Here is a 22089-nt window from a genome sequence, read left to right as displayed (position 1 = left end):
TAAATGCGAGGTTATCCACTTTGGGGGTAAAAACAGGAGGGTAGATTATTATCTAAATGGCAATAGATTGGGAGATGGGGAAGTGCAGAGGGACCTGGGTGTTCTTGTGCACCAGTCACTGAAGGAGAGCATGCAGGTGCAACAGGCGATTAAGAAGGCAAATGGTATGTTGGCCTTCATATCAAGGGGGTTCGAGTATAGGAATAGGGATACCTTACTACAGCTGTACAAGGTGCTGGTGAGACCGCATCTGGAGTATTGTGTACAGTTTTGGTCGCCCCATCTGCGGAAGGATGTTCTTGCCATGGAAAGAGTGCAACGGCGATTCACCAGGCTGATACCTGGAATGGCGGGAATGACCTACGAAGAGAGATTAAATAGTTTGGGCTTGTACTCACTGGAGTTTAGAAGATTGAGAGGGGATCTCATCGAAACATATAAAATTATGGCAGGCCTGGACAGGCTGAATTCAGAGAGAATGTTTCCAATGGCCGGGGAGCACAGAACCAGGGGCCACAGTCTAAAAATAGCGGGCAAATCATTTAAAACAGAGATGAGGAAGAATTTCTTCACTCAAAGAGTGGTGAGCCTGTGGAATTCCCTGCCACAGAGGGCTGTGAAGGCTAATTCAATAAATATTTTCAAGAGAGAATTGGATATATTTCTGAAGGCTAAGGGGATTAAGGGTTACGGAGAAAAGGCGGGGACGGGGTACTGAACTGGTAAGATCAGCTATGATCTCAGACCAAGATCAGCCATGATCTCATTGAATGGCGGAGCAGGCTCGAAGGGCCGAATGGCCTACTCCTGTTCCTATCTCTATGTTTTCTATGTTTTCTATATTTTCAACACCATCATCAAGTTTGCAGATGATACCACGGTAGTAGGCCAGATCACCAACAAGGATGAGTCAGCCTACAGGGAGGAGGTCCAGCATCTCGTGAAGTGGTGTGCCAATTACAAACTGGCCCTTAACATCAAGAAAACCAAGGAAATCATTGTGGACTTCAGGAAGTCTAAAGGCAGAAGTCACACCCCCATCCACATCCATGGGGCTGTGGTGGAAAGGGTGGACAGCTTTAAGTTCCTCGGAGTCCACATCACTGAAGACATCTCCTGGTCCCTCAGTACCTCCTCTTTGGTAAAGAAGGCCCAGCAGCGCCTATATTTCCTAAGGAGGCTGAAGGGATGTAACCTGTCACACCTGATCCTCTCTAACTTTTACCGCTGCACAATAGAGAGGATCCTGATGAACTGTATCACAATGTGGTATGGCAGCTGTAGTTCCTATGATCGGAAAGCCCTGCAGCGGGTAGTCAAAACTGCCCAACGCATTACCGGCACCCGGCTGCCGACCATAGGGAACATTTATCAGAAACGCTGTTTACGGAGGTCGCTGACCATCATCAAACACCCTACACACCCCAGCCACAGTTTGTTCACCCCGCTGCCATCTGGGAGACGCTACAGGTGCATTCGCACCCGAACAACCAGATTTAGGAACAGCTTCTTTCCCAGGGCTTTCATCCTACTGAACTCTGCAAATAAACTCTAAAGCCTGCACATCTGCCAATGCACTTTATTATGTTTATGTTTATGTATTACAAGCCAAATGAATGTCGAATGTTAAATGTCTTAATCTAAATATACACTCTCGGGAGCCGCAAGACTACATTTCGTTGTACTGCACTTATGCACTAACAATGACAATAAAGATGATTATTATTATTATTGTTATTATAATCTATTTTGTTTTTGATCTCCCGCAAGTGGAAACCTAATTTCACATTTACCCTGGACAAATGATTCATAATTAGATTGACCTCGATCAGATCACCTTTAAAACTTCTCTGTTCTAAAGAAAAGAGTCTAAAGCTGTTCAATCTTTCCCGAATGCTGTAATCTCATTTATGTTAGCATCTTGTAAATATTTTGTTCATTTTTTCCACTGATTCTGTGGCCTTTTCATAATGTGGAGGTCTGATCTGTGCAGCGTGAACAAGGTCCTATACAGGTTCATCATAACTTCACTAATTTGGAACACTACTCCCCTGAAATAAATCCAAGTGCTCTGTTAGCAGTTTTAATTTTTTTGCTGATCTGTGATGCTGCATTTAATTATATGTTCACCTTTACCATTAGTTCATTGTACTCTGCGCCACATTCAAGTTCTTATATTACACGGAATAGGTGACATTTCTATCAATGCATCACATCACATTTATTTATTTTAAAGTGAATTTGACACTTATCTTCCAAGTCTACAATTTTTCTATACTGTATTATGCTAATACAATACTGACGTCATCTTATTGTATTTGCATATTTAATTAAATCTGACTTTGCAAAAACAGAAAGAAACTTTCAAGACGACAAAAAGTTTACTCGCTACATTATTCATGTTACAGATTTGATAAACTCTTTCCTTCACTTATTGAAAACTATATGCAGCCAGTGAGGTATTTAAGAGGAAGATATTTTGAACACCCGTAGATAGTTAACACACCATTTGACAAATCTCTCATCTCCGAAAATGAGCCACTGCATTATTCCAAAAAAGTGCAGCAAGCAATTCAGTTAATCCGAAGTACATTGTGCCCTTCTCAGAGCAATAATACATTTTGCTAAATCTCTCCCTGTCTCTCTCTCTCTCTCTCTTATCTAATTAATCCTTGAATGACTGCATTGTTGAAAATGTATTATCATTGATATCCAGAATTGATTAACAGGCACATTCTCTGAGCAACAGATTAATTATGTTGTCTGTAATTGATTAGAGGGGATATGACTGATTCGATAATTTAAAACGGTATATAGCTTCTTGTCCCAGGAAATAGACGACTGATGGCCGAATCCTTAAAACGTTCTCGGTCCCGAGGACACTTCTACAAATGTATATCCTTCCTACATCTAATAAATAGGCATTTTCAAGCGTAAATATTGTTTATTGTTCCAGCTTCATGCAAATCGAAATTAAGACATTGCTTTCAAACTTTTTTAATCAACTGCTTCGCATCGTAAATGTCACAAATGATAAGAGATGCCCACAGCATTAGAACAAAAGGAATAGGAGCAGGAGTAGGACATTTGGCTCTTGGAGCCTGCTCTGCCATTCAATAAAAGCATGGCTGATCTTCTACCTTACCTCCATTTTCCTGCAATATCCCCATATCACTTGATTAACTTAATATTCAAAAATCTATCGATCTCTGTCTTGAATATACTCAAAGACTGAACCTCCACAGCCGTCTGGGTTAGCGAATTCCAAAGATTCACCACTTCCTGAGTGAAGAAATGTCTCCTCATCTCAGTCCTGAATGGCCGACCCCTTATTCTGAGACTTTGACCCCTGGTTGTAGACTCGCCAGCCAGGGGAAACCTCCTCCCTGCATCAACCATGTCAAGTCCTGTAAGAAATGTGTATGCTTCAATGAGATCACCTTTCATTTTTTCTATACTCTAGATAATATTGGACGAATCTACTCAATCTCTCCTCATAGGACAATCCCCCCATCCCTGGAAACAGCCTGGTGAAACTCCGTTGCACCCCCTCTAAGGGAAGTATATCCTTCCTCCTGGAAGGAGACCAACACTGTACACAATGCTCCAGGTGTGGTCTCACCGGGGCCCTATATAATTGCAGTAAGACGTCTTTACTCTTAAACTCAAATCCTCTTGTAATAAAGGCCCTCATACAATTTGCTTTCCTAATTGCTTGCTGTACCTGCATGTTGACTTGCAGTGATTATTGTACAAGGACACCCACATTTCCCATTCTCCCGCCATTTAAACAATACTCTGCTTTTCTATTTTTCCTACCAAAAGGAATAACTTCACAAATTTCCACGTTATATTGCATTTGCCATATTCCTGCCCACTCATTCGCCTGTGTATATCCCCTTGGTACCTCCATACATCATCCTCACAACATACATTCCATGTTATGATTGAAGCAATTAGTATAAAACATGTTGCTACGTGTAACAGCTTGCATGTGAAAAGCATGCAATCCTTTATACCAACTAAAAAAAAACATGCTGAGCTAAAAAAAAAGGAGGCTATATAGTTGTAGATTTTTGTGTTTACCACTAGGGCATTAAGCATGTTCTGGGCAAAGCAGAAAATTGAAAATCCGGCGGGATGAATCGCCTGTAATAGAAACCACCTCATTTTCTATTTTGATATTAATGGAAAGGAACTCTGGCCAGTTCTGTTAGAGTTGTGCATAATATACTGCCGGAATTTCGAGCCTGCCGTTCGCCCTGGTAATGCTTAATCTCCAAGCGTTAATTACGAAAATCGCGTCCCTACTCCCACCATCCGTCCCGAGAAAGCAGTTGTCTCCACAGGTCTTGGTGAGTAACATATATCAAAGCTGCTGAGAACTTTTATTTCTTTTTCACTTCGGCATACACAATGCTGTCTGCAGCAGTGGCCAAGGCAGCTTCTTTCTGATTCAGAGCTTCCATATTCAAAGTAACATAGGTGAGTTCCTGGTGGTCACTCTCTGGTACATCAGCAGACGCTCCCTGCGATGAATAACATGAAGAAATGGCAGAAGTAGATAATATACGGATAATGTGTTTCTTTACTCCTCTCCAACTCTCGTCGCCTCGCAATATCAATATTTTTCTCTCTGTCTCACTTCCTCTGCCTCGCTCTCTCTCTCTCTCGCTCTCAGCTATCTTACTCTCCATCTAGCTCTCTGCCTTTGACTGTCTATCTTTCTCTGTGTCGCTGTGTCTCACTGCAGCTTTCTCTCTCTCTTTCTCTCACTCTCTGTTTCTGTGTCTGTCTCTCTCAGAGTCTGTCTGTCTGTCTCTTTTGTATCTCACACCTCTGACTCTCGTTCATTCGTCTGTCTGTTCATTCTGTCTGTCTGTTCATTTTGTCTGGTCAGTCTGTCTGTCTGTCTGTTCGTTCTGTCTGTCTGTCTGTCTGTTTATCTGTCTGTCATTCTGTCTGTGTGTCTGTCGTTCTGTCTGTCTGTGGTTCTGTCTGTCTATCATTCTGTCTGTCTTTCGTTCTGTCTGTCTGTCGTTCTGTCTGTCTGTCGTTCTGTCTGTCTGTCGTTCTCTGTCTTTCGTTCTCTGTCTGTCGTTCTCTGTCGTTCTGTCTGTCATTCATTCTGCCTGTCGTTCTGCCTGTTGTTCTGCCTCTCTGTCTACCTATATATATTTCTATCTATATATCTATCTGTCTGTCTGTCTGTCTATCTATCTATAAATGTATCGATCTCTATCTCTGTGTCCATCTGTTCTTCTCTCGGTCTTGTCTTTCTCTCTCCTTCTCTCTCACTCACTCTCTATCTCGTTCTTTCACTCTCTCACTCTCCCTCGCTCACTATTCTGTAAGTTTCCGACTCTCTCTACAGGAGCCAGCTTATCGGTGTTTGCAAAGCAAGAGGCATAATGATTGGTATTTGAGAAAAATTGAACTTACGTTTTTGTCAGGATCTAAAGGAAGATTCGCAATCTCATCTGAAAAGAAGGACATTTATTTTGTGAAGTCTCTGCCTGTTTTTCCAGTGAGTTTCAAAGGGCTAGAATGCCAACTGGCTGCTCGGGCAGACAACTGCCGTTGCCATGCTTTATAGCAAATGCCTAGTTACTAAATTCCTTTAAAATCAGTTGATGGGCAGTTCATGCCCGCACTGAAAATCTTCCCCGATATTAAAAAATATCCTCAGTAATCACTCATTACCACAAATTTAGCGCAAAATTAAAATCATGTTTAGATATTTGTCTTTACCAAATGGGTAATAACAATCACAAGGCCACATTTCAGAAAGCAAAATATCGCAACAAGTATAACATGGCACTTCATTTCAAAGGAAGGGAAATCTGGCGGGTTACGTTACAAGCAGGGATCAGTGTTGGGGCCTCAGCTATTTACAATCTATATTAATGGGCGAGGTGAAGGGACCAACAGAAACAGGGAGGGGGAGAAGTACCTGGACTCTATGTTTCAGGAGGTAGTCACAACTATGAAATTAATTAATTCAGATGGAGTCCGTGGTCAGGGACAGGATGGTGTGACTATAAGTGAGGCAGGTACGGGGATCCAGGAGGTAGTGTTGAAGGAGCCGCAGCCCATGCTCTTGTCAAACAGGTTCGAGGTACTTACTCCCTGTGAGGGACGGAACGGGGACTGCAGGAAGGATGAGCAACCTGGCCACAGCACCGTGGAACAGGGGGCCATTCAAGTGAGGGGAGTAAAAAGAAATGTTGTAGTGGTAGGGGATAGTATCATTAGGGGGATAGATAGGGTTCTCTGCAGTCGAGGGCGGGAGTCCTGAAGGCTGTGTTGCCTGCCCGGTGCCAGGGTTAAGGACATCTCTTCTGGGCTGGAAAGAAACTTGGAGTGGGAGGGGGAGGATCGAGTTGTCGTGGTCCATGTTGGTACAAATGACGTAGATAGGACAAGGAAGAAGGTTCTGTTAAAGGAGTATGAGCAGCTAGGGGTCAAATTAAAAAACAGGACCTCAAGGATAATAATCTCTGGATTATTAACTGAGCCACCAGCGAATTTGGCTAGGATAAATAAAATTAGAGAGTTAAATGTATAGCTCGAAGACTGGTGTGGGAAAAATGGGTTTTGCTTCTTGGGACACTGGCACCAGTACTGGGACAGCAGGGAGCTGTTCCATTGGGACGGACTTCACTTGGCCAGTGCTGGGACTAGAATCCTAGCGAATCATATAACTAGAGCTGTAGAGAGGGCTTTAAACTAATTAGTGGGGGGAAGGTTTCTAGAGAGCAAATAATAAAAATGACAACGGGGAAGGTTATAGACTTAGGTAGCAGTGGGGGAATTAAAAACCAGAGCGTGTCAGAAAGGGACAGAAGGTATGGAGTAAAAGATACAGTAGCAAAAGGGGAAAAAGCAGGAACTAAGTGTCACAAAACGTATTTGAAATTTCTTTATCTGAATGCACGTAGCATTTGTAACAAAATGGACGAGTTAATGGCACAAATAACTACATATGGGTATGATCTTGTGGCCATTACAGAAACATGGCTGCAGGGTGACCATGACTGGGAATTAAACATACCAGGCTATTTAACAATCAGAAAGGACAGGCAAAAAGGAAGGGGAGGTGGGATGGCTATGTTAATTAAGGATGGAATCACTGTAATACAGAGAAATGATATTGGGTCAAAGGATCAGGATAGTGCAACAGTTTGGGTGGAGATAAGGAATAATAAGGGGAAAAAACACTAGTGGGCTTGTCTATAGGCCTCCGAACAGTTGCAACTCTGTTGGACGGAGTATCAATCAGGAAATAGTTGAGGCTTATAATAAGGGAACAGATATAATTATGGGGGATTTTAACTATCATATTAACTGGACAAATCAAATTGGGCAGGACAGCCTTGAGGAGGAGTTCATTGGGTGTATTAGGGATGGGTTTCTTGAGCAGTGTGTAACTGAACCGACCAGGGCGCAAGCAAACTTAGATTTGGTCCTGTGTAATGAGACAGGATTAATTAGAAATGTCCTAGAAAAGGATCCTCCATATTCAATTAGAGGGTGAGAAGGTTGGATCTCAAACAAGCGTGCTGAGCTTGAATAAAGGAGACTATGCAGGTATGAGAGCGGAATTGATTAGAGTGGACTGGGAAAATAGATTAAAGGGTAAGACGGTACATGATCAGTGGTGTACATTTAAGGAGTTATTTTAAAACTTCCAAAAAATATATATTCCACTTAGGAAAAAAGGGCGTAAAAGAAAAGATAGCCATCCCTGGCAAAGTAAGGTAATTAAGGATAGTATCCGACTAAAAATAAGGGCATATAAGTTAGCCAAATCTAGTGGGAGGATAGAAGATTGGGAAGTCTTTAAAAGACAACAAAAAATAACTAAAAGATTGATTAAGAAATGGAAGATAGATTATGAATGTAAATTAGCAAAAAATATAAAAACAGATAGCAAAAGTTTCTATAGTTATATAAAAAGTAAAACGGTGGCTATAGTAAATGTTGGACCCTTAGAGGATGAGACTGGGAAATTAATGGTGGGAAACATGGAGATGGCAAAAACACTGAACAAATATTTTGTATCAGTCTTTAAGGTAGAGGACACTAAGAATATCCCAACACTGGACAAACAGGGGGCTCTAGTGGGGGAGGAGCTAAATATGATTAAAATCACTAAGGAAGTGGTACTCGGTAAAATAATGGGACTCAAGGCGGATAAATCCCCTGGACCTGATGGCTTACATTCTAGGGTCTTGAGGGAAGTGGCGGTAGAGATTCTGGATGCATTGGTAATAATTTTCCAAAACTCCCTGGACTCAGCAAAGGTCCTGGCAGATTGGAAAACTGCTAATGTAACACCCTTATTTAAAAAGGGTAGTAGGCAGAAGGCTGGAAACTATAGACCTGTTAGCCTAACATCTGTGGTTGGTAAAATTTTAGAGTCCATTATTAAGGAGACAGTAATGAGATATTTGGATGAACATAATTTAATCGGACAAAGTCTGCATGTTTTTATGAAGGGGAAGTCATGTCTGACAAATTTGCTTGAGTTCTTTGAGGAAGTAACATACAGGGTGGATAAAGGGGAACCAGTGGACGCATTGTATTTAGACTTCCAAAAGGCATTTGATAAGGTGCCATACAAAAGATTATTGCTCAAGATAAAAAATCACGGGATTGGGGCTAATATTCTGGCATGGGTGGAGAATTGGCTATTTAACAGAAAGCAGAGAGTTGGGATAAATGGTTCATTCTCAGACTGGCAATCAGTAACTAGTGGTGTTCCGCAGGGGTCCGTGCTGGGTCCCCAACCCTTTACAATCTATATTAACGATTTGGAGGAGGGGGCCGAGTGTAACATATTAAAGTTTGCAGATGATACAAAGATGGGAGGGAAAGTAGTGAGTGAGGAGGAAATAAAAAACCTGCAAGGGGACATAGACAGGCTAAGTAAGTGGGCAGAAATTTGGCAGTTGGAATACAATACTGGAATGTGTGAGGTTATGCACTTTGGCAGGAAAAATCATAGAGCAAGTTATTATCTTAATGGCAAGAAACTGGAAAGTGCTGTAGTACAAAGGGATCTGGGGGTCCTGGTGCACGAAACTCAAAAAGTTAGTATGCAGGTGCAGCAACTGATCAAGAAGGCAAATGGAATGTTGGCTTTTATTGCTAGGGGGATAGAATATAAAAACAGGGAGGTATTGCTGCAGTTGTACAAGGTATTGGTGAGACCGCACCTGGAATACTGCATACAGTTTTGGTGTCCTTACTTAAGAAAAGACATACTTGCTCACTCGGTTAATCCCGGGGATGAGGGGGTGGACATATGAGGAGATGTTGAGTAGATTTGGACTCTACTCATTGGAGTTCAGAAGAATGAGAGGAGATCTAATTGAAACATATAAGATTGTGAAGGGGCTTGATCGGGTGCATGCAGTGAGGAGTTTCGCAATGATGGGTGAAACTAGAACTAGGGGGCATAATCTTCGAATAAGGGGCTGCTCTTTCAAAACCATGATGAGAGACACATCTTCACTCAGAGGGTAGTAGGTCTGTGGAATTTGCTGCCCGAGAAAGCTTTGGAAGCTACATCATTAAATAAATTTAAAACAGAAATAGACAGTTTCCTAGAAGCAAAGGGAATTAGGGGTTATGGGGAGCGGGCAGGAAATTGGACATGAGACGAGGTCCGGAACGGTCATGGCCCTGTGTGTAGCGAAGCGGGCCCAGGGGCCGTGTAGCCTGGTCCTGCTCCTACTTCTTGTGTTCTAATTCTGTGTTAGATTTCAGGAGATGGTTCTATTCACAGGGATTAGTGGAGACATCGAACAGGCTGCCAGCTAGGTGTCCTTTAAGAGTAAATTGGGCCTGTTCCTGGCTGGGGTGGAGATCACCTTTTACAGAAGGTAAGTACTGTAGGAAATATAGGGACAGAGTGATCTCCTGGACGAGTTTCGATCGCCTAGATGGGGCGGAGAGGAATTTCCCAGATTTTATTCCCCAAATTGGCCATTGGGTTTTTTATCTGGTTCTTCGCCTCTCCCAGGAGATCACATGGGTTCGGGTGCGATGGCGAGTGATAGTAGATTTGATGTTAGGATCAGATCAGCCATGATCTTATTCAATGATGGAGCAGGCTCGAGGGGCCGATTGGCCTACTCCTGCTCCTATTTCTTATGTTCTTATGTTCTTAAATGTATCCAAAATTGATCACAATACAATGCAAAGTGGGACAGTAAACTGTGAGGAGAACTAAAAGAGTCTGCAGAGGGATGCAGATAGATTAAGTCAGTGGGCATTAAGGTGGCAGACCAACTGTAATGTAGGGAAATGTGAGGTTATTTACTTTGGTAGAAAGAATAGAAAAACAGAATATTTTATTAACGATGAGAAACTTTCAAATGTTGGTGTTCAGAAAGATTTGGGTGTCCACGTGCAAGGAACACAGAGAACTAGCATAAAGGTACAGCAAGCAATATGTAATGGAAATGGCATGTCGGCCTTTATTGCAAGGCGGGTTGGAGTATAAGAGTAAGGACGTCTTGCTACAATTGTACAGAGCCTTGGTGAGACCACACCTGGAGTACTGTGCACAGTTTTGGTCTCCTTATCTGAGGAAGGATATACTTGCCTTGGAGGCGGTGCAACGAAGGTTCATTAGATTGATTACTGGGATGAGAGGGCTGTCCTATGATGAAGGATTGTTTAGAATGGGCCGATATTTCTGGAGTTTAGAAGAATGAGAGGTGATCTCATTGAAACATACAAGATTCTGAAGGGGATTGACAGGGTAGATGCTGAGAGGATGTTTTGCCTGGCTGGAGTGTCTGGAACTATGGGGCATAGACTCAGGATAAGGGGTCGGCCATTTAAGACAAAATACGGAGGAAATCTTCACTCTGACGGTTTTGAATCTATGAATTCTCTACCCCAGAGGGCTGCAGATGCTCAGTCGTAGAGTATAATCAAGGCTGAAATAGATACATTTTTGGAATCTAGGACAATCAAGGGATATGGAGATCTGGCGGGAAAGTGGAGTTGAGGTCGATGATCAGCCATGATCTTATGGACAGGCGGAGAAGGCACCAGGGGCCGAATTGCCTAAACCCGCTCCTGTTTATTATGTTATTGTGTTCTTATGTAGGCATGCGTCCCTTCGATGGAGCTAGTACCTTTTCCACCCCGTTCAGATGGTGCCAGGTAGCCAGGCTCCAAAGAGCTAAATTTGAATCCACGACATTATTAATTGATTCACATATTTGGGGGACAAATTTGTACATGGGTGTGACGCAATAAAGGCATTATCGCTCCTGTCATCTGTAATCCGCTCAAGTCTTCAATCAGTTCCATTAACTTGAATAGATTGGAATATCAGACGTGTCGTACAACTGTTCACATTCAAAGGCATTACCATCGCTGAATCCCCCACTATCAACATCCTGGGGGTCACCATTAACCGAAAACTTAACTGGACCAGCCACATAAATACTGTGGCAACAAGAGCAGGTCAGAGGCTAGATATTCTGCGGCGAGTGTCTCAACTCCTGACTCCCCAAAGCCTTTCCACCATCGACAAGGCACAAGTCAGGAGTGTGATGGAATTCTCTCCACTTGCCTGGATGAGTGCAGCTCCAACAACACTCAAGGAGCTCGACACCATCCAAGACAAAGCAACCCCTTTGATTGGCACCCCATCCACCACCTTAAACATTCACTCCCTCCACCACCGGTGTACCATGGCTGCAGTGTGTACCATCTACAAGATGCACTGCAGCAACTCGCCAAGGCTTCTTTGGCAGCACCTCCCAGACCCGCGACCTCTTCCACCTCGAAGGACAAGGGCAGCAGGCGCACGGGAACACCACCACCTTCAAATTCCCCTCCAAGTCACACACCATCCTGACTTAGAAGTATATCGCCGATCATTCAACGTCACTGGTCAAAATCCTGGAACGCCCTCCCTAACAGCTCTGTGGGAGCACCTTCACCACACGGACTGCAGCGGTTCAAGAATGCGGCTCAGCCCCACCTTCTCAAGGGCAACTAGGGATGGGCAATAAATGCTGGCATTGCCAGCGATGCCCTGATCCCATAAATTAATTTTTAAAAATGTGAATCCGCCTGTTTGTTTACAGGCCCGTGTCAAATTTCACCCGCATTGTATCTAATTCAATCGTATGCAGGGTATTATTTTGCATTTTTCATTCCATATTATTTACACCAGTGCATTAATAACTAAAAGCCGATCCAGCTACAAGTATTACAAATTAAGCCATTAAGATATCTGTCACTGTTAGCGTCGCATAGAATCATATTGACCTGGACCTTACGGTCGGCAGCGTAACTACTCCAAACGCAATGCGCACTTAGCTCAATGTGCCAAGCACTTCCTCCGAGCTTTACACGGAAACTACAAAAATTGCCTGAGCAAAATCTGAAAATGCTTCCCTTTCCGGCCGCATATAGCTTTTAGAAATTCTTGGAATTGACAGGCGGTATGTGTCACGCCCTGCGCCTGTTTGCATAAGCTGTTAAAATTGTAATAAGAACATAAGAACATAAGAAATAGGAGCAGGAGTAGGCCAATCGGCCCCTCGAGCCTGCTCCACCATTCAATAAGATCATGGCTGATCTGATCCTAACCTCAAATCTTCTATCACTCTGCATCCACCCGAACCCATGTGATCTCCCGGGAGAGGCGAAAAACCAGATAAAGACCCAATGCTGAGCAATTAGCCCTAATCTTTGGCCAGCAATTAGAATATCCCCATCGGTGCAAATCATCTGTCAAGTCGGAACGGAACAGAGAGCAATTTCGGGATGATGTGCACCTGCATTCGCATGTGGAAATTCCGAACGTGCTGCACATTTCCATGGCAAATTCTGGCCCATTATAATTAACCTTTTTCATTAAAGCAACACTGCACTTACACGTGTTATCAGCGTCTTCGTGACTCGTAACTCCACCTGCAGAGGCTGCCCTACTGTAACATACACAAACATGTTATATTATCCTAAATATAGCCCCAAATTAATGTTTAGTCTCTGCACCATTACCTAAGATGCAATGAACTTGAGTGATTAAAGTATAATTGCATAATTTGCATAAAACTATGAGTATCAAAATAAAGCGTGTCTCATGGTGTTCTCACCTCTCAATATTTTGCCTTCTTAATTGTCCTGCAAGGTAACAATGGGAACATATAAATCACTATGTTAAATTTCGCAATAAAGTGACCCAAACTATCAAAATTTCCACTGTTCAATATTAATACAAGTGAAGTAGATTCAATTGTTTAATATGCACCCTTCCCAGAAGAAATCAAGGAATGGAGACGTGCATACGCACAAAAGGTGCAAGAAAATATGGAATGAGAAAGAAAAAAACAGTTTCCTCTACTTGGTTACCTCAGCAACAACGCGAACTGCTTGCTGTTATAGGTCTAGAAATTCGTCTCTTCCTACCCCAAAATATTGACAGCAAAGTCGGAAGCTATTACCACCTTAAATAGTATTGGGCCTAAATTTGCGTTGGAAGTGTACCTCCAGAGTACGCCTCCGACCCGAAAAATAAATCCAAAAGTACCTGCTGGCTCTCAGGAAGGATATACTTGCCTTGGAGGTGGTGGATCGAAGGTTCACTAGATTGATTCCTGGGATGAGAGGGCTGTCCTATGGTGAGAGATTGTGTAGAATGGGCCTGTACTCTCTGGAGTTTAGAAGAATGAGAGGTGATCTCATTGAAACATTCAAGATACTGAGGGGGATTGACAGGATAGATTCTGAGAGGTTGTTTCCCCTGGCTGGGGAGTCTAGAGCTAGGGGTCATAGTCTCAGGATAATGGGTTGGCCATTTAAGACTGAGATGAGGAGGAATTTCTTCACTCAGAGGGTTGTGAATCTTTGGAATTCTCTGCCCCAGAGGGCTGTGAATGTTGAGTCTTTGAGTATATTCAAGGCCGAGATCGATAGATTTTTGGACTCTAGTGGAATCAAGGGATGTGGAGATTGGGCGGGAAAGTGGAGTAGAGGTCGATGATCAGCCATGATCTTTTTTAATGGGGGAGAAGGCTCTAGGGGCTGTATGGCTTACTCCTGCTCTTACTTATTATGTTCTTCTGTCACGGGCATCGGAGTTGTTGCGTCCTTGGGCTGCATAAAGGCCCACGGATCCCAGTTAGGCAAGCGGTTAGGAAGCGTCCCTCGGTACACGTGAGCCAGATCAACACCCCATAATAGACTGATGAACAAGGTCAGAGAATGCGGAGTCAGGGGACAAGCAGCAGACTGGATTGCTGGCTGTCTTCAGGACAGAAAGCTTGGAGCAGGAGTAACGTGTAGCTGCTGAGAATGGCAGGTGTGTCTAGAACGAGGGGTCACAGTCTCAGGATACGGAGTAGGACGTTTAGGACTGAGATGAGGAGAAATTTCTTCACACAGAGGGTGGTGAACCTGTGGAATTCTCTACCACAGAAGGCTGTGGAGGACAAGTCACTGACTCTATTTAAGAAGGAGATAGATAGATTTCTATACACAAAAGGCATCAAGCGGTATGGGAATATGGTATTGAGATAGAGGATCAGCTATGATCATATTGAATGGTGGAGAAGGCTCGAAAGGCTGAATGGCCTATTCCATGTTTCTATGTCTCTATAGAGGCTACGGGATTTTTTCCGTCCACCTGAGAGGGCAGACTTGGTTTAATATCTCATCTGAAAGACGGCACCTCCGACAGTGCAGCACTTCTTCAGCACTGCACTGAGGACTGTCAGCATGGATTTTTGTGCTCAAGCTTCTGGAGTGGGACTTGAACCCACAAACTTCGGACTCAGGCGAACTGAACCACAGCTGACACTATGAAGGGTAAAGGGTAGCTATTCACAGTGGCAAAAGCTGGGTAGTGGTGTTCCACACGGATCAGTGCTGGGACCACTGCTGTTCACAATTTACATTAACGAATTAGACTTTGGAATCAGAAACACAATTTCTAAGTTTGTGGACGACACCAAATTTGGGGGGAAAGTCAATACTGAGGAGGACTGTGATTTCTGTGACTGCAACAAGTTACAGGAGGACATTAAAAAACTTGGAGAATGGGCATGTAATTGGCACATGAATTTCAACACGGAAAAATGTGATGTATTACATTTTGGGAGGGAGGTCACTGATCACTTGGAGGATGTGAGGCTAGGTCATGTAGAGGAATAACGGGAGCTAGGAGTACAAATACACAAATCTGTAAAAGTTGCGACACAGGTTAGCAAGGCAATAAAAAAAGCAACCCAAGCACTACGGTTTATTTCTAGAGGGATAGAATTGAAATGTAGGGAAGTTATGCTAAACCTGTATTGAACATTGGTTAGACCACACTTGGAGTCGTCGTCGTACGTGTCTTCACACTGTTCCCTTTGGGGAACAGTATGAAATGGTGGAAGGATTTCTGGCCTCAATTAACGCTCCTTCCATGACCGTAACCATCTTCGTACCAGCCATTAGGGTGGTTAGTCCTATGGCGGGAGGGTTTTACGGGCTCCCACAACCCATATGAGGGGGGGGCCACCCACACCCACGGATGCAAGTATCCCACTGGATGTCAACCCAGAATTTAGAGCCGGAGCTCCGACTCCACTTGCCGGGACTGTCTGGAGCGGGGTTCGAAACCCTACACCTTCTGGCCCAGCGGCGGGGATGCTACCGCTACGCCAAAGGCCCACTCCCACTTGGAGTACTGTGTACAGTTCTTTCGCCATATTATAAAAAGGGTATAGAGGCACTGGAGAGGGCGCAGAGAAGATTTACAAGGATGAAACCAGAAATGTGAGGGTATACCTATCACGAAAGGATGAACAGGCTGGGTCTCTTTTCTCTTGAAAAAAGAAGGCTGAGGGGTGACCGAATAAAGATCTTTAAAATTATGAAATGTTTCGATAGAGTGGATATAGAGAGAATGTTTCCACTTGTGGGGAAGAGCATAACTAGAGGCCATCAATATAAGGTAGTCACCAAGAAATCCAATTGGGAAGTCAGGAGAAACTTCTTTACCAAAAGAGTGGTGAGAATGTGGAACTCGCTACCACAGGGAGTGGTTGAAGTGAATAGTATAGATGTATTTCAGGGAGTCTGGACAAACATATGAGGGAGAAGGGAATAGAGGGTTACGCTGAGAGATCTAGATGAGGAAAGATGGGAGGAGGCTCGAGTGGAGCATAAACGCCGGCATGGACTGGTTGGGCCGAATGGCCTGTTACTTTGCCGTATATCCTATGTAATCATATGTAAACACATTAGAAGGGAGAATCTCCATAAGCAAATGAGAAATCCCCAAATAAATAAGTAATTTACACAATTCTAATAAAAATAAATATTCTCATGTTCAAAATTAATTAAAAGCTCCAAATTAAGCATTTAAAATAAATATTGAATTGTCCGAAAAATAATTTTAATCCAGGCCAAAATTTGGATGAACTAACTTTAAAGGTTTTTGTATATTTTTATCATTTAGAAAATGTAATTTAACATCTATTTTTACCCTTATGCTGGTTAAAGCAGGCCCAGTGCTCAAAGCAGGCGTCAGTGTTTTCCTGGGCACTCACTGAAGTAGATGAGTCACCTCAGGAGTAGTGACCACCAAATGACACGGTTCCAGGTCCAAATAGAAAGAGAAAAGGTTTATGCAAAGATGAGTGAGCAGGTTGAGGCAAGGTGGAAAGACAGAGCTTGACAGACAGGACTGTAGATCAGCAATGGGATTTTGTTTTATATTGCAAGGGCACGTAATAAATATTTGAAAAAAAAAGAGAGCAATTCTGGACCCGCTGTGTGCACAGTTTCTTTTTAATCCCGAGATAGTCAAATCCAAATCTGCTCCAGCAATAGAGTTTTTTTTATGGCGCATGCGATGATCACCTGGACAGGTACCAAATTCCAGTTTATCGTGCACGGGCAGCGTTATGCCGAAACCTGGAACTTGCGGGGCCATTCTGGGGGCTTCCCGATGGTGTGTACACTGTGCATATGCCGTCATCGGCCCCACAATATCCGGCCCAATATTTTCCAATGATCCGACTAGGCAGAGAAGCCTTTCCAAAGCATGCAGTCAGAACTCTTCTACATTTGCCTTACCGTCACCTTTCACACTGTTAATGCTGGACTGGGTTTGCAGGCTGTTTGCAAGGCCCGACCAGTTTTTCGATGATCTTAGTTCACGTGAAAATTTGCACTTTTTTTCCCCCACGATCACTTACTTCTCTTTGCAAGCAAGAACCAGGTCAACGCCACAACCAGTAAAACGATGGACCCAGCAGTACATCCCAGACCAATGTTGAGCAATAAACTGTTATCTGCATCTATACAGAGATAGAAAGATGGAAGATTGCTAAGATTTCATCAGCACACAAGAAATGTCAGCATTTACTTCCAGCTGAATGTCCAGTGCATAAAAGGGCACTAGATGATATTCTCTGCTTGACTGACTGCTTTGCGTCAGTGACACCTTCTACCTCACGCCCGAAATTAAGTTCATTTGACATGAGTATGATTATATGGGGGTGAAATTGAACATGGGAAGAAAATTCAAAGAAAACGTCAGTATGGCACTGTTCGATTATTTTACGCCCCGTTTGAGATCCAGTTACATTGCACTCGAAATTCCATGTGGGCGGTGGCGCAGGATCGGCGATATCAGATGGGCCATCGTTTATATGAAGCTCCTGATATTCAATTCCATTGCTGACCAATACAGTCAATATGGCGCCCGTCCTGCGCCAATGACCGAATCATATTTCTAAGCCCCATATCCTCACATCTCTCTGTATAGAGGGACTTTTCCTGCTGTCTCCCCTCTAATATTGTATTTACTACACTTCCTTATAGACCCCTAACTATTGACACTAGTTTGCTTCTATCATAATTTTAAATTATCATAGAAGCCAACTTCCGTGCTTTCATAATTTAAAAAACATAGGCCCAGAAATTCGGGTCCCCACGGATGAGTACGCACGGGGTACTCACCCATAGGCCCAATGGAAGTGCCGATTTCGTTCATGCACTGCGCATGCACGAGAAACCAGAACTTCCGTTCCCTTGAAGGAAAGGGTTCACAGGTGGAACGCCTGCGCCGGAGAGGCAGCGCGTGCGGATCGAACTTACATTTTTTTTTGCAGGTTTCTCCGGGAGGGTAAGTCTCCAGAAGTTAAACTTTTAAAAACAGATGCAAGGCCTGATTTTAACAAGGTAAGTGGTGAATTAATTACAATTAAAATATTTTTTCAACAGGCTTATTATTTTTAAATACTTTAAAGAAAGGTAAGTTTATTTTTAGCCCCGTTAGAAAATGTAATTAATTTTTTCGAAAATTAAATTATTGTTTAAAACAGTTATTTTTCTGCCCTTGCAGCGCGTTCCTATGCAGAGCTAGACAGATAGCTAACAACTTGATATCTTCCCATAAAAATCACAAGGCTTGACTTTTCTTGTAAAGCTTTACTGAAAGATTCTTATTGTAAAACTGAAAAACAACACAGAAATGGAAGCACACATTAGTATACAAGCGCATAACTGATATGCATACACAAATTTAGGTACGCCTGAGCAACACAGTACATTTGGCATGTAAATTACCAAACACGTGGAAACACAGCTTACTGTGAATACACATTTAGCAAACTGGAAGGCATTCTCTTTATATTAGCCCTGTACATAGTGCACCAAAATGCAGCTACTAGTTAACCAGCTAGACAGAGAGCGAGCACTTCACGGCTAGCTGTGTAAGTTTGCTTACAGAGAAAAGTTACAAACTAAACATTTTCTGCAACATACAGTATACACTAATCATCTATAACATTCTCAAGTACTTACAGACAAATAATATCCAAGACTCAGGCATGGGAACAATACAACTTCCCAGAGCATGTGCTGCTGTAGGTCTGTAGTTTACTTTACTGCACTTACTGTGCTTTACAGCACTTTACTGCACTTGTACTGCAGTTGCTAGGTACCAAATAGCCACTAGGTGGCAGCACACAACGGGAATCGACCCAACTTACTCAAACCCCTGAATTAACTGGAAAACTAACATAAATTGCTACAGAGAGACAGCACACTCCCCGCTTGGTACAATTCCATTGTACCACTACAGATACAAAATAAACCTAAAGAAAACGTCCTTTGGCTGCAAACATACTCAGAATCCGTTCTCTAGGTTTCTTCAGAAAGGAGGACTACGATCTCTGAGACTGGCCTCAGAAGCACTTTGACAGTCCCCTCCTTGACAATCTTCACCTCCACCTTATGGACCCTCTTGTCCCTGCTCGGCAGAGTTTTGACAACCAGTCCCACTGGCCATTCATTTCTGTGTGCTTGGCTGTCTTTCAGCAAGACAACATCTCTCACTTTGACATTTGGCTTGTCTTCTGTCCATTTCCTACGGCTCTGTAGGGTGGACAAATACTCTCCTCTCCATCTCTTCCAAAAAGTGTCTGCAAGACACTGGACTTACTTCCACTACTTCCTGTGCAGCTCAGCCATGTCAAAGTTTCCAGAGGGGGCTGAAATAGCACTCATCTTTTGAGTCAGGAGCATCGTTGGGGTGAGGACTGCAGGCATGTCTGGGTCGGTGGACACCGGCACCAGGGGTCTTGCATTCATGATCGCCATGACTTCATCCATGAAAGTGCTTAAGACGTCGTGTGTGAGACAAGTTGGTCCCGTCCGAAGCAGCATAGCATCCAGAATATGCCTGGCAACACCGATGAGCCTCTCCCATGAACCACCCATGTGGGATGAATGCGGGGGGGGAGTAAACACCCACGTGCACCCTTTCTTTTGGAGGTAGCTTCCTACCGCTGCATCGTCCGTGTGGATCTCCAACTCCTTACAGGCACCCACGAAGTTAGTCCCTCTGTCAGAGCGGAGAAGTTTGTCTGGACCACGGATTGAGAAAAACCTCCTCAGTGCATTGATAAAGCTGTCTGTTGACATGGATTCGATCAGCTCAATGTGCACAGCTCTGGTAGACATGCACGTAAAGAGCACCGCCCAGCACTTGCTGCCTGCACTACCTCCTCTTGTGCAATGCGTCATGATGGTCCATGGCCCAAAGACGTCAAGGCCCACGCTGGTGAATGGAGGCTCTGGAGTGAGTCTGTCAGCGGGCAAGTCTGCCATCTTTTGGTCCTCTAACCTCCCTCATAGCTTGCGGCAGGTAACACACTTGTGGATAACGGAAGAAACCAGACGCTTGCTCCCGATTATCCAGTATCCGGCTGCTCGGATAGCTCCTTCTGTTATGTGTCGTCCTTGGTGAGCCACCTGCTCATGATAGTATCTCACGAGTAGTGTGGCAATGTGATGGGTGTGCGGGATGATCAGAGGGTGCTTTTCTTCTCTTGACAAGTCTGCGGATGATATGCGCCCTCCGACCCGGAGCAAACCATCTTCATCTGTAACTGGGTTGAGCTTTTTAAGTGGGCTTTGCTTGGGGAATGTCTGTCCCTCTTCAAGACATTTGAATTCCTCCTTGAAGGCATCATGCTGGACCGAGCGAATGATCATACCTTTGGCTTGTGAAAGCTCACTTGTGCTTCATACTTCTTTAGAACATTTCCATCCTTTGTGTTCTATGTTGTCCGAATTCCCCTTGAAGGATGCTGCTACATGAATGAGTCGGGCTGTGGTTTGGCAGAGTGTTCTCCAGCTTGAGAATCGCTCGAAGCGTTGTGAGCCCAACTGAGCTTCTGAGGCTTTGGTGACCAGGGTCGTAACTTCAGGCCGAATCTCAGTATCAGCTTCAGACTAAACAAGGGTGAAGGGATTGGACTCAGGAGTCTCATCTGTGTTGACATTAAACAGGAAAGAGGGGCCCGAGAACCAACTGCTTTGCTGTAGGTGTGCTGCTGGTATAGACCTGGTAGCATGGTCTGCAGGGTTCAGGTCTGTGGAGACATAGCACCACTGGTCAGGGTGAGTGGATCGTCTGATACGAGTCACCCGGTTGGAAACATACACATAAAACCTTCTTGTGGAGTTGTGGATGTAACCAAGTACAATCTTGCTGTCCGTGAAGAACTTGATGGCGCCCACATCGATGTCAATCTCGTCTCTGATCAACTCGTACAGTTGAACAGCCAACACAGCTGCACAAAGCTCGAGACGTGGAATGGTGTGGGCAGGCCGAGAGGCCAACTTGGACTTCCCCATAACGAATCCCACATGGTATTTCCCATCGGCGTCAGCTGCTCTCAAGTAGGCCACAGCTCCTATTGCTACTGTGGAAGCGTCTGAGAAGATGCACAGCTCTCTTCTCTGTGTTGAAGACAGCGAGCCTGGAATGTAGCACCTCTCTATGTGCTGGTCTTCGAGAGCCTTCAAGGACTCCTTCCATAGGTTCCATTTTGCTACTTTTTCTGGGAGGAGTGGAGCATCCCACTCACTCTGATCCGATGAGAGTTCCCGTGCTAATGCTTTTCCTTGCATTGTTATGGGAGCTACGAACACCAAAGGGTCGTACAAACTGTTGACTGTAGACAGGACACCTCTCCGTGTAAATGGCCTTTCTTCACGGGACTCCAGGAATGTGAAGCTGTCTGTTTCCAGGTTCCAGGAGAGCCCCAGGCTCCCTTGAAGGGGGAGAGGATCCACTCCAAGGTGCAAATCCTTCAGATCCTTGGCACGGTCCTCTGCAGGGAAGGCTTCCATCACCTGTCCACTGTTCGATGCTACCTTGTGTAGTCTCAGGTTGGACTCTGCCAACATCGCTCTGGTTCTTGTCAGGAGGTCTATTGCTTCTTCAGGTGTGGTAACCGAGGTAAGACCATAGTCAACATAGAACTGTCTCTCAACATAATGCTTTGCATCGGAGCCATATTCTTGCTCATCTTTCTGAGCGGCTCGCCTCATGCAGTAGATAGCCACAGCAGGTGAAGGGCTGTTTCCAAACACGTGGACCTTCATCCTGTACTCCACCACATTCTTGTTGATGTCGTTGTCCTCATGCCACAGGTAGCGGAGATAGTCCCTGTGGTCTTCTCGGACGACGAAGCAATAAAACATTTGCTGCACATCTGCTGTCAGGGCTACAGGTTCTTTCCTGAACCGCAGAAGAACTCC

General features: G+C 44.1%; 1 protein-coding gene across 1 annotated transcript in view; it reads right to left on the bottom strand.

Annotated features, from left to right (window-relative positions):
• Window positions 1–2780: 2780 nt before the first annotated feature.
• The window catches only part of LOC147085115 (low affinity immunoglobulin gamma Fc region receptor II-like), a 34309-nt gene continuing 15000 nt past the window's right edge, over window positions 2781–22089 (bottom strand). The window contains exons 5-9 of the mRNA XM_085979441.1: window positions 17229–17330; window positions 13137–13164; window positions 12916–12968; window positions 5443–5480; window positions 2781–4529 (exon numbers count right to left, since the gene is read on the bottom strand). Coding sequence (XP_085835567.1) covers window positions 4389–4529; window positions 5443–5480; window positions 12916–12968; window positions 13137–13164; window positions 17229–17330 — 362 coding nt within the window. The 3' untranslated portion in view covers window positions 2781–4388. The remainder of the gene's footprint in view (window positions 4530–5442; window positions 5481–12915; window positions 12969–13136; window positions 13165–17228; window positions 17331–22089) is intronic.

Source organism: Somniosus microcephalus, unplaced genomic scaffold, assembly GCF_052327205.1.
Source record: "Somniosus microcephalus isolate GS21.2 unplaced genomic scaffold, FLI_Smic_1.0 unresolved_chr9, whole genome shotgun sequence".
NCBI lineage: Eukaryota > Metazoa > Chordata > Chondrichthyes > Squaliformes > Somniosidae > Somniosus > Somniosus microcephalus.
This window is presented reverse-complemented; position numbering and strand designations above follow the sequence as displayed.